Source organism: Labrus bergylta, chromosome 4 (genome assembly GCF_963930695.1).
Source record: "Labrus bergylta chromosome 4, fLabBer1.1, whole genome shotgun sequence".
NCBI classification, from domain to species: domain Eukaryota; kingdom Metazoa; phylum Chordata; class Actinopteri; order Labriformes; family Labridae; genus Labrus; species Labrus bergylta.
This window is the reverse complement of record NC_089198.1, coordinates 3,270,743-3,282,572: the sequence shown is the minus strand read 5'-3', so window position 1 is coordinate 3,282,572 and position 11,830 is coordinate 3,270,743. Positions and strand designations below refer to the sequence as shown.

General features: G+C 44.6%; 1 protein-coding gene across 3 annotated transcripts in view; it reads left to right on the top strand.

The window, feature by feature from the left end:
- Nucleotides 1-9,047, top strand: part of saga (S-antigen; retina and pineal gland (arrestin) a) — an 11,792-nt gene extending 2,745 nt beyond the window's left edge. Inside the window, exons 3-16 of one of the 3 annotated variants that reach the window (XM_020657018.3) lie at nucleotides 100-160; nucleotides 1,347-1,391; nucleotides 1,969-2,168; nucleotides 2,555-2,614; nucleotides 3,227-3,294; nucleotides 3,385-3,502; nucleotides 4,242-4,326; nucleotides 4,409-4,481; nucleotides 5,280-5,417; nucleotides 5,509-5,586; nucleotides 6,193-6,207; nucleotides 6,359-6,411; nucleotides 6,896-6,905; nucleotides 7,604-9,047. In XM_020657018.3, the coding sequence (XP_020512674.1) occupies nucleotides 100-160; nucleotides 1,347-1,391; nucleotides 1,969-2,168; nucleotides 2,555-2,614; nucleotides 3,227-3,294; nucleotides 3,385-3,502; nucleotides 4,242-4,326; nucleotides 4,409-4,481; nucleotides 5,280-5,417; nucleotides 5,509-5,586; nucleotides 6,193-6,207; nucleotides 6,359-6,411; nucleotides 6,896-6,905; nucleotides 7,604-7,724 (1,125 nt within the window). In that variant the 3' untranslated portion in view covers nucleotides 7,725-9,047. The remainder of the gene's footprint in view (nucleotides 1-99; nucleotides 161-1,346; nucleotides 1,392-1,968; nucleotides 2,169-2,554; nucleotides 2,615-3,226; nucleotides 3,295-3,384; nucleotides 3,503-4,241; nucleotides 4,327-4,408; nucleotides 4,482-5,279; nucleotides 5,418-5,508; nucleotides 5,587-6,192; nucleotides 6,208-6,358; nucleotides 6,412-6,895; nucleotides 6,906-7,603) is intronic. The other 2 variants (XM_065953506.1, XM_029281946.2) reach the window with 2 other exon arrangements.
- Nucleotides 9,048-11,830: the final 2,783 nt, after the last annotated feature.

Here is an 11,830-nt window from a genome sequence, read left to right as displayed (position 1 = left end):
ACAAAGTCATGACAACGTGACACAAACTGATCCATGTGTTTGAGCAACAGCTGCATGTGGGTCGATGTCAGATTTGTAAAGATCTCTGCTCTGCTTTAGGTCGGAGTCTACATGGGGAGGAGAGACTTTGTGGACCATGTGGACTCTGTGGATCCAGTAGGTGAGTGATGCTGTTTCTTTATCATGGACATCGTCTTTTAAGGGTTCAAAGGCAAAAAAACCCCACAATCACACAAAAGAACACAAGACCAAAACAGAGATGAGGGGTGAGTGTCCACAGACAGGCAGCGCCCGAAACCTCCTTTTTCAGGGCTCTTCTCAGCAGCGCTCATTGTTGCTAGGTTACGAAAGTGTAATGTCTGCTTCCCTCTGTAACGTCCGTTAGGTGTGTGGTAGAAAGCTCTGTGAGTGACACATCACAGAGAGAACATGAAGACGATGGAAAGGGAGTCCTGACGGGCGTCTCCTCCGCCATTGCTGTTGACAAAGCTGATGCTAGAAGTCCCGCCCCTTCTTGATTTTGATTTGTCGGTGAGAGAGATGTCACATTGACGAGCGCAGACGCTGTTCTAAAAGTTGAACTTCTTTCAACTAAAGGCGCTTGTGAGCTCAGTGATAAAAAAAACAGCTGACCCCAAGGACAGTAACCGCGACAACGCGTTTGTTAAAACTACGTTGGTTTGGTATTGAAAACAATACATACTCCAGGATCTACTCCAGTCCTCTGTGTGACGGGCTGAAGGTCTTGCTGCTCCATTTGGCGTTCTACCGAGTTAAAGAGCTAGCATTAGCACTTAGCAGGGAGGGACTGATTAGCCACAAAAAGAAAATCGTTTTTTGAAAGTTGTGAATCTATTTGAAATCTCAGAAAATAAGAATCTCGACTTTTACATTTTCCTCCAACCTCTAGTTGATAGTATTGAAAAGTACCGAACTTAGAAAAAACAAAACACTTCAGGAGTCGATCTTCGGCCGACTTCGTCCGGCCTGCTGTTTGGCTCAGTTGTGAAAGAGATGCAGACCCTGTTTCAATTTCATTTTGGTACTGATGTATTTGTGGAGTTCAGACCGTGTGCAGGAGTTTGCCTGCGGTGTTTGTTAATGAAAAACAATAAATGCCTCCATCATGGTGCCCAGGACTTCTGCTTCTGTTGCCATGGTATCAAAACAGTTTTTGATACTTTATCTTTAAATGTTGTCACACTTTTAGAAAAACACTCTGAGCCTGTTGGGGACCAAAACAACAACTTTTAGAGGACACACTTTGATCCATCAATGATTATGTTTCAGTTGTTTTTTTCTAATCATTAATCACAAAAACGTTCACCTTCTTATCTCACCACCAGATGGCGTCATCATCATTGACCCCGAGGCTCTGCAGGGGAGGAAAGGTTAGTATTCAAACACACGTGAACACACTCAGCACACAGCACGTCTCTCGCTCGTCTTTTATAGATTCTTCTTTATGGACTTGATTTGTTTTAAGTTTCTGAAACCTCCTCAGTTCGCCTGTGTGTTTACACCAGTGTTGTTCATCCTGATGTCCAATCAGTGAGAGGTGTAGAGTGTGAGATGATAAAGGTATCTTACTATCTGATCAGACATTAAGGAAACATGCTATGTTGAAGTGCTGGCTTCTCTAACAACAATGCAGCAGCCAGTATGTCCTCCTTCTAACTTTACATTCTGCTCCTGAATGCTCTGGATTTGTTTGGACCAGAGAAGGTAGACGCTTTTAAGACACACCCCCACACTGCGGTTTTGGACGCCCCTCGATTTGCCAGATATGAGAGCAGTTATCAGGTCAGGTAGAGACAGCTCTCTACAATGTTTAGAATTTGGACTGCAGTACCCATTTTGAACACTAGGTGTTAGAGTTACACACTGCTCCTTTAAGACTTTGTGACATTGAAATGATTCCAGTTGGTTTCTGTGTTCAGTTCTGTGATCTGTGTCTCTGCTCCTCAGTGTTCGTCACCCTGTCCTGCACCTTTCGCTACGGCAGAGACGACATGGACGTGATGGGGATCGCTTTCCGCCGCGAGCTGTACCTGTCGACCCGCCAGGTGTACCCGCCTCTGCAGGACCCAGAGAAAGGAGTCCACACGAAGACGCAGGCCAAACTGCTGCGCAAGCTGGGACACAACGCCTACCCTTTCTTTTTTGAGGTACGACAAGCCTTCAGGCTCTAACACGGGATGAATACATGGCTAATATCAGCAGAGTGATCAAATCCAGTTACCTCAGCCCACAGAAAGAGGGCCCGGCACATTTCATGTCAGCTGGTTTCCTGAGGCCAAAAGAATAAAAAAGAAAAAGAGAAGAAGAAAACAGCTCATGAGAAAGAAGGAGCGGTTAAATACTCGAAAATATTATAAAATACAAAAGGGACAGAGTTTAAAGAGACTAAAATGTCCCTGTAACCTCCCCTACAGATGGAGATTGGTGGTCACATTGTTCCCTGTATTTTTGTTTTCTCATGTTTTCTGTATTTGGGCTTTGTGAAGGTAAGATGTCGGCTTCAGGCTGACTGATGTTTTGTTTTTCTCCTCAGTTTCCTGATAACCTGCCCTGCTCGGTGGCCCTTCAGCCATCACCCCAAGATGTTGGCAAGGTAAGATCCAAACTGGAATAGAACAGATCACTAAAGACTCGTTTCCACCAAGCGGATCGGCTCAGTTTGGTGCGGTTTGGTACGTTGGATCCGGATGTTGAATGCGTTACGACCTTACCTGGTAGGCGGGTCGCGATAGCTGCGTCAGCTATGAAAGAGCGTGACATCATGTAGCCCCTCAATAAGGTCAATGAAGAAGAAAAACACAACAGAGGGCAACAATCGAGGACGGCCAGCAGCGGTCTGACCCTGCCAGGTCGTCCAGGGGGCGGAGCTACGCGCTGACAAAATACAAAAACAGCTTTGAAATTACTCTCCACGAGATCTTAACTATCGCTGTCACACAGGAAGTGAAGATTCTTTGAACCAATCAACAAACTGCAGTGTTTCTAGCTCCGCCCTTTATGTTCGGATTGGTACGCTTAGCACCCCAATAGAAGGGTAGTGAAAAAGTAGGACGGGACGGTTCGGTTATTTTTTGGTACCATTCCAAACTTGACAGTGGACATGTCAATAAACGCGTACTGAAGTAAGCCGAACTGGACCGGACCGCTTGATGGAAAATGTTTTTTTACGAGTATGGTGACGCCCCCTCTCTCTTTACTTTGTTAGCAATGCACCGTGGAGTTTGAGATCAAAGCGTTCAGCGCTGAGAGCCAGGACGGGAAAGTGCACAGAAGGTGAGTTTCAGTCGAGATTCATTCACTCATTGAACTAAAAGAGAAAAGTAAAAAAACAAAAAAAAAGAAACGATCTTTCTCTGCTTTCAGGAGCTCAGTGAAGCTGCTGCTCAGGAAGGTCCAATACGCCCCGGAGAGCGCCGGAGTGGCTCCCTCTGAGGAAACCACGGAAAAACAGCTGCATGTCAAGGCCAGTCTGGAGAAAGAGGTCAGTTCTGATGTCGACCTTATTCCTTGGGTTCTGTTTCTGCGATATGAAAAGCAGCCGTGGGTAAAGCTGTGCAGATTCATTAAAGGAGCAGTATGTAACTCTGACCCCTAGTGTTTAAAATGGGTACTGCAGTCTACATTCTAAACATCATAGAGAGCTGCCCCCCCCCCCCCCCCCCCCTCCTCTCTAGACTTGATGCTCACGCAGGTCACCATGTGGTGGACTCTGAAGCTTCAGTGTTTATCCAGCTCTGCATGGGTCTGTAAACCTTTCTGTGTTCTAACCTCTCTCCATTTTTCAAAAGCATCTCCAATATTGATCCTAGTTTGAGCACGTTTCTGCTCGTGGAGCTTATTAGAAACATGCAGAGGCTTTTTAGGTCGGGTACAATCACTTCTATCTGAACCACTTCTCTTGACCGCTTCCATCGCTGCAACACCTGTTGACCTGATAACTGCTCTCATATCTGGCAAACTGAGGGTTGTCCAAAACGGCCGTGTTTTGGGGGGTGTCAAATCCAGAGCATTCAGGAGCAGAATCTAAAGTTAGAAGGAGGACATACTGGCTGCTGCATTGTTGTCAGAGAAGCCAGCACTTCAACATAGCATGTTTCCTTAATGTCTGATCAGATAGTAAGATACCTATCATTTCACTCTCTACACATCTCACTGATTGGACCTTTAAAAAGCAAGAATCATGAAATAATAACATGTCGGTTTTTATTCACCGTTTGCAGCTGTTCTACCACGGCGAACCGATCAAAGTGAACGTCTGCATCACAAACAACTCCAGCAAGAACATCAAGAACGTCATCGTCTCTGGTAAACATCTTTATCTACTGATCATAATCATTCATCAGATACATCAGGGCGTGTCTAAATGTGGACTCTTCTGTCTTCTCAGTGGATCAGGTGGCCAACGTGGTGTTGTACTCCAATGACAGCTACACCAAGGCTGTGGCCATTGAGGAGCCTGGGTAAAGCACAACACACACCTGAGCGTTAACCAGTTAACCACAATTAATCTCATGTTATTTTGTCCCTTCAGGCTCTCCGTAGATAGTGGTCCTCAGTGTCTCCCTGTAGCCTCAGTGATGTAAAAGAAGAACACTGCTGCATCTTTGAATGTCTCATTTCACTTTAACAAACTTTCAGACAGTAATATCCACCTGATGACATCACACATTGACCTTATGACATCACACATTGATCTTTGTTACCGTTCCTCTGTACTAGAAGCTTCTTACTTTATTTCAAAATAAAAGCACGGTTGAATTCAAACAACAAGTGAGGTCCCGTATCCCCCTGCCGTCTTTTTTCAATTGTTTTCAATGAGTAGAGAGCGTTTGCATCAGAAGGACCCGCAGGAAAAAGTAGCGCCCAGCGTATTCTTTCCGAGCGCTCAAGTTGAAAATCTTTCAACTCGTCAGAAAGGCGCTGTAGATGTCACCGCCGCTCTTTTCTAAATGTTTGATATTCCCCGTTGTTTTGCCGCCTACTGATCGTGTCTTGTACCCACATCCTCCTCGCTCCGTGTCGGATCGGGAAATAAACTATCTCAAATATAAAACAAAAAGTGAACAGTAACGGAGCAGTGTTAGTCACGTTGTCATAGAGACAGGATTTACATGCAGCCTTCATGCAAGCGGCTAATGCCGGATCAAGTTATCTCGCCTTGATCTGGCAAAGTTTAAGTGAACAAACTTCTCCAAATCTTAAATCTTAAATCATGGAGTTTAGTCGAGTTGAGTCAAACGTGTCTCTGTGTGTCACAGGGATTCGGTTCCTCCCGGAGCGACCCTGCAGAAAGTCTACACTCTGCTGCCCCTGCTGGCCAACAACAGGGAGAGGCGTGGCATCGCTCTGGACGGCAAACTGAAGCACGAAGACACCAACCTGGCGTCATCGACGATGTGAGTGGAACAGTCAGAGAGACGCAGCGAGGCGGGCGACGCCGTTTGATACCGACACACACAGTTCAACATTCTGTCTCTTCTCTTTCAGCGTGAAGGACGGCGTTCTGAAGGAAGTGATGGGGATCATGGTTTCATACAGGATCATGGTGAAGCTCATCGTCGGAGGGTCAGTCACCTCTGAGTGTGTGTGTGTGTGTGTGTGTGTGTGTGTGTGCGTGTGCGTGTGCGCGTGTGTGTGCGTGTGTGTGTGTGTGTGTGTGTGTGTGTGTGTGCGCGTGTACGTGTGTGTGTGCGTGCGTGTGTAAGCGCGCCTACAAGAAAGTTATCAATCTATAACAGCACTTTCACAGTTTGAGTGTGTTTACATGGACGTGAGTTTGTTCAAGTTTTAGGATTTGTCATGTGATCTTGTAGTTCTCCTGTGATCTTGTAGTTCTCCTGTGATATTGTAGTTCTCCTGTGATCTTGTAGATCTCATGTGATCTTGTAGTTCTCTTGTGATCTTGTAGTTCTCTTGTGATCTTGTAGTTCTCATGTCATCTTGTAGTTCTCCCGTGATCTTGTAGTCTTGTAGTACCCCCACGACCCCTGACGAGATCAGCGACATTGATAACAGATCTCATTTTGTAAACTTTGCCGACCTTCTGTTGAACTCGTCTCCTATTGGCTGATGCTATATTTTAAACGCTCGCTGTCGTGTTTCTAACGTTGATCGCTATCTCTGTTCAAATGATTCAAAGTCATTTTCCTCTTTTCTCTGCCACGCTTACAGGATGATGGGCTCAAGGTGGGTCTCCTTTTTTCATCATTAATGCTTATGCTGGTAGTTAGTGATTTTAAACGGTAAAAACTCTCTAAAGCGGTTTTCTGTTTGTTTTCGTGGTTGTGACATCATCGGGTATATTCATGTCACTGATTCAAACGTTTGTGTGTTGCAGTGAGGTTGACCTGGAGCTTCCCTTCAAGCTGATGCATCCTAAACCTGACGCAGGTAAGGAAGAACACGTGTTCTACCGTAGCGTCTTTTAAGTCTTTCTGCGGCCGTTTGTCTGAAACAATATTTTCCTCTCTTTAAACAATAAATGACACAGTAGCCCTCTTCAGACCGCCGTTTCAAGCCCCTGACATTTCGACTTGAAACATCTGAATGTTGCGAGGGGCAAAACGGGGGGACAAAGTGACCCCTCCCCCCTCTGTACCGTCTTGAGAGGCGTTACAGAGACGAGACAGGATCAGCTGAGCCAGCGGTGTGTGTGTGTGTGTGCGCAGCTCCCGCTGTGCCGTGCTTCAGCAAATGCCGAAACACAATGTGACCTCACAGACTGGGACGCCAATAATACGCCGATGCATAATCAACATGCATGTATAATGACATGATGAGCAGTCAGGGCTCTGAAAAGATTGAGAAAGAAATTCCAGGACTCTTAAACTTTCTGATGTGTGTCACTTTTTCTTTCTCTACACGCTGCAAACAGTGAAGGAAAGGTGAGATGGTTTTCTTTCTTCTCTTAAGTAAGCTGCTGTCGCTTCCACTGTGAGCAGAGAGACGAGCACGTTGGACACACATGGCGGTGTTTACCTCCATATCTGGTGTCAATGTCCTCCTTCTGTCCTCCCTTTTTGTTCAGTACATCCAGAGACCGGATCAGGTTCCAGGATCTTCTTTCACTTCATCAGCTCTCCTCCTTCAGAAGCAGTGTCAGCTTCCCTCTGTTTGTTATTTACCCTCCTCCTCTTCATGCCCTGTGTGTCTCTTTTCAAACCTCCTTATATTCTCTCTAAGCACAGATGTTCAAATGTAGACTCAGGGGTTTGGAGGTGTTCTAGTCCCGTTTGTAGTTTGTTTAACCAATCAGGGATCAGCGGGCCTGAAGCAGGAAACACAAAAGCAGAACACAATCCACTGTAGAAACATCAGCGGTAATCTGACGATGATTGATGTCTCTCTGTAAGCAGATATCTGCAGGAGTCTGATGACCCTGTGTCTGAGAGCCTGTCAGTGTTCAGATTTCCTGACTTCCTTGAATGCATCCGCAATCATCAATCCCACCAATCTCCATTTAACAAACACATTTAAAAAAGTTATTTTCTTTTCCTCTTGAGGACAGACGTGACGAAGCTCTACTTTTTAAGAGGATGAGATGAGACTTTAACCTCCCTGTCCTCTGTCCGTGTGTCTGCAGTGAGATGGAGGAGGAGATGGAGTTCCAGGAGTTCAAGCGCTCTTACCTGAAGGGGATGATCGACGATGAAGAGGATGGCAACACGTCGGCCGGCGACGACATGGCACCCGCAGAGAAATAGAGCAGAGGATTGTACAGAGCTAGAAACCAAAAGAAAGCTGAAAGTTTGAGTCGCCTCGGAGTTTGTGCAAGAAAAAAATTAAAAAGGACCATTCAGGTGTTTTGCATGTTTTGGTACCTCGCACTGACACTTCACTGAGTACACTTTATCGTTTTTAAGCGCAGTAGGGAAGAAACGCTTCCAAACACAATGAGAAAAAAGCCGGATTCAATTCGGATACAAAATATTTGAATACAATCCAGCAGAAAACAACACAATCATCCCATCATTGTTTTTCTTTTCTCCTGAAACAACGATCACGCTTGTTAGCTTCCAGATGTTCCACTTCCAGCGTGAGTTTTCTTCACTTTGGTCTACAGGAAAAAACTCACGAGATAAATCAGGATGGAGCAATCACAGTTGTCCCCCAAAATACCTCCCACAGACAGACGTTAAAGTCAGCTCTGTGCGTAGTATTCACAAATAAACACAAGCTAACCAGCAGCTAAATCATAACAAATATTCTCTGTAAGCTCGAGGTCTGCAGATATTTCCTGCCAACGTTTCTTTCATGACCGGAGAGATGGGGGAAGATAGATTAAATGGGCATGCCTGCTGTTGCCATGGTGATTTCAGATGCTGCCTGTCACTTTTTGTTGCAGACACAATTTAGGAAGAAAAAAAAAGTCCTGAAGTCGAAGAGTCGACTCGTGGCTCTGCTCTCACCGTGCAAGTGTGTGCAGTCAAACCACCGAAATTTAGAAAAACTTCATCCAGCAGGTCGGGAGCAGCTGATCGGACCGTCGTCGTAGACTGCACGATTAACTACGCAGAGGATGGGGCTGACATTCTGCCCGACTTAAAAATGAGTAGTACGAATCAGAAATCGTTTCTGAATCGGGATGATATTGTACAGAGTCGGATGGACAGCAGAGAGAATCTCTCCCATGATTCCCCGCCAGCCTCAATGTCATCTTCTCTCATTGTTTTGAGTGAGAGCCCCCCGGTGGCTGAATCTACACACTGCGCGTTTTATTATTGCGAAACATTCAGACTTTTCAGACGTGTTTATGAAAACGTTACACTAACGATGAAACTCCATTATTGTGCAACCCAAACGTGTGTAACCACTGATATGGTCCTTGAATAGATTAAATAGTGAGTCTTTGTGATTTAATATAGAAGCTAGTTGTTTGCTTTGTTAGATAACAGTTCAGCGTTTCAGCTCCTGAAGAGTTCACTGTTATTGCAGAAACATGCCGAAAGCTAAAGTCTGTAAGGTATCTGAAGAAGATGTGACGCTCTGTGTTTCAACGATGTGGAAATAAAATCTGGTTGATCCGTTCACGCTTCAGCCGTTTTTTTTCTGATGTCATCACGTTTACGAACCGAGACCGAAGTGTGGCAGAGTTCCTTTCAAACGGACCAAACAGCTCAGGTGGGAATGCAGCCTGACACTCGAGATCCACTTTTTAAGAGTTTGGTTGAAATTGTCTTTAGGTCCTGACAGAAATTAGGAACTCATGTCCTCTGAAAAAGCTGAGGTCCACTTCTGGAGCAACTGTGCTCGTGCATGTAAGTAAGGGGGCGTGGCTTATGAGGGAGCACAGAGGGGAGGGGGTGGGTGCAGACGGAGCACTGAGGGAATGCTACTTTCAAAATCATGCTAGTTTTTGAAATTTACCAACCCTGCCTTTAACTCATAAGCGGGACTGGGTGAGGTTATGGTCAAAGCTTCAGCTGTAAATTGACAGAAAATTGGCAGAAAAATTGTTGATTTGATTCAACAGCTCGTCAATTCAAAGCACCACACTTCAGTTTGTCCACTTTCAAAATAAAAGCACCACATTTCAAAATGGGGAAACTGAGATTCCCAGAGCAGAGAATTAAGAATTTAACGGATGCAGTGTGGACAACTGAGCGTGAGATCATGCATGATTCAACTCGACATCCAATACTTAGGACACGGTGTAAGACCGTACAAAAAATACAAAATAAAAGCACAACAAAACCTGCTTTGTTGTCCTTTCTGGGTCACTGTAACATGTCGGAGCAACATGGATAAAATCACTCTCTCTGTGGATATATATATGACTTATTATAGGGAAACATTTCTGCTAAGAGATCCATTTATCTCAAACACTGGACCTTTATATTGAGCCACTGCTCCACCGATATGCAGTAATGTAAACTGCTGAAGAAACAGAAGAACAAAGGCGTTTAGAGAAATATTATTTCTTTAATTTCAGACAGAAATCTCAATGCACGGATCACAGCAGCCACATGAGCAGATTAGACACAAAAAGGTGAAGCAGAAATCACTCAGTGAGGGCTTGACGATGAGAATGTTTCACTCTTCTTTAAACTTTATTGTCCATTCTCATGACTATAAGCTTCTTTACATTTTAAATCAACAGTATCAATAATTCTAAACAAATAAATCTTGAACAACATTCTTGACAAACTTAAAATAAAATCTTCCCTTTACGTCTTCCTCAGTATCTGCAATCTTTCATAAAATGATTTAATTTCAAACTGAGAAAAATATGCTCCCTCGTACGGTTCTCCATCCATACATCCATTATCACTTCTTCATCTCTCCTTGGGGGATGCAGCACGCTGGAGCCAACCCCAGCTGAAGGGTAATTCCCATGAGAGGTCGCAAGTCAACCAACGCTTTAGAAGCCAAGGAGGTCTTGTCCCGGCAGCAGAAGCTGGGCTCTCGAGTAGTCGGAGCTCCCCCAACATTCAGCGAGGTGATCTGGCACTACTACCACCCAACGTCCCAGACTGCGTCGTCCCTCAACCACCACTGTCCTCTTTCATGCACGGCCTGCTCCGACCTCCACCTCAGCGGGAAGGAAGTGTAGACAACAGGAAGGCGAGGAATAGAAAGGAGAAATCCTTCCTGCATCTTATCCCAATTCCCTGTCTCCCATTTTCTTAATAATGAGTAAGGTCTTTTTGTAAAGCGTCTCAAGATAACGTTTGTTATGAATTGGCGCTATACAAATAATGATTGAGTGATTGAACCACAGGGCTGTTAAACAACCAGTAGCGCTCACAGTCACACCTTCAGGGAATTAAGTGTCGGCAATTAAACTTAAGTAGACGTCCTTGGAATGTGTGAGGAAGCCGGAGCATCAACACATGCATGGGAAGAACATGCAAACTCTACTAAAAAAAGATGGGATTAAAAACAGAAAACATATTTTCAATGGTGGATGGAGCCGTCCTTTGAACGTCTTTTCAATGGAGAAGGTGCACCGGGGCGTTTTTTTTACGGTGAAAAGACTTGAAAATGTCAGATTTACTGGGGGATGTTTGAAAGTCTTAAACAATGGGCACAGCACGGAGTACAGCTGAAGTTTGACATCATTGGATGAGTTGTGCAGGTATGTCTGGTTACTAAAATTAATGGACGAATTACATTTCTTACTTAGTTTAAGTTTATTTGCACATTTTTGGAAGGAAAGACAGACAGAGAAAAAAAGGTGAATACAAAATGAATCACATGTGCAGGGGAGGAAGAAACCCACCGTGGGCTTGTCTCAAAACCTGACCTCACCCTTAGGCCCTGCGTCCACCTCGCGCTTTTTCTGGGCTGTGCGCTTGGGAATGCTTGCATGAGCGCTGAGAAGAAAAGTGCTTTTTTTTTCATTGGAAATTGGTTTGTCTATTTCTGATGTGGCTCAAAGCATCAGGAAATATTTTAAAGGCTTTTGCAACTCTGCATCAAGTAATTTCACCTGGTTGTTCATCCCAAACGGCGCAATTACATCGACTATAAATAATCCCTTTACAGGTCCTCCGGCCATCCAGTACTCGTCTAGTGGTTTTAGTACTGGTGGAAAACTTAATTCAAGTCATCAAGTGGATCTTGGTGTTGCAATTAAAACTGGTCCTATAATAAGGACAACATTTATGTGTTCACAAAATTAGGCCATCATTTCAGCTGACCCCTCCTCCTTCCTTCCTACCAGTCTCAAATACCCTCATCCACATCTGAAAAAAATACCCAGATTTAGTCCATGAATTGGCGGAGATTAGAATATTGAATTTTCTCTCTTGCTTTCTATGGGACGTCACATTCAGGGGAAGAACAGGCTAGAAAAATAAAATTACTA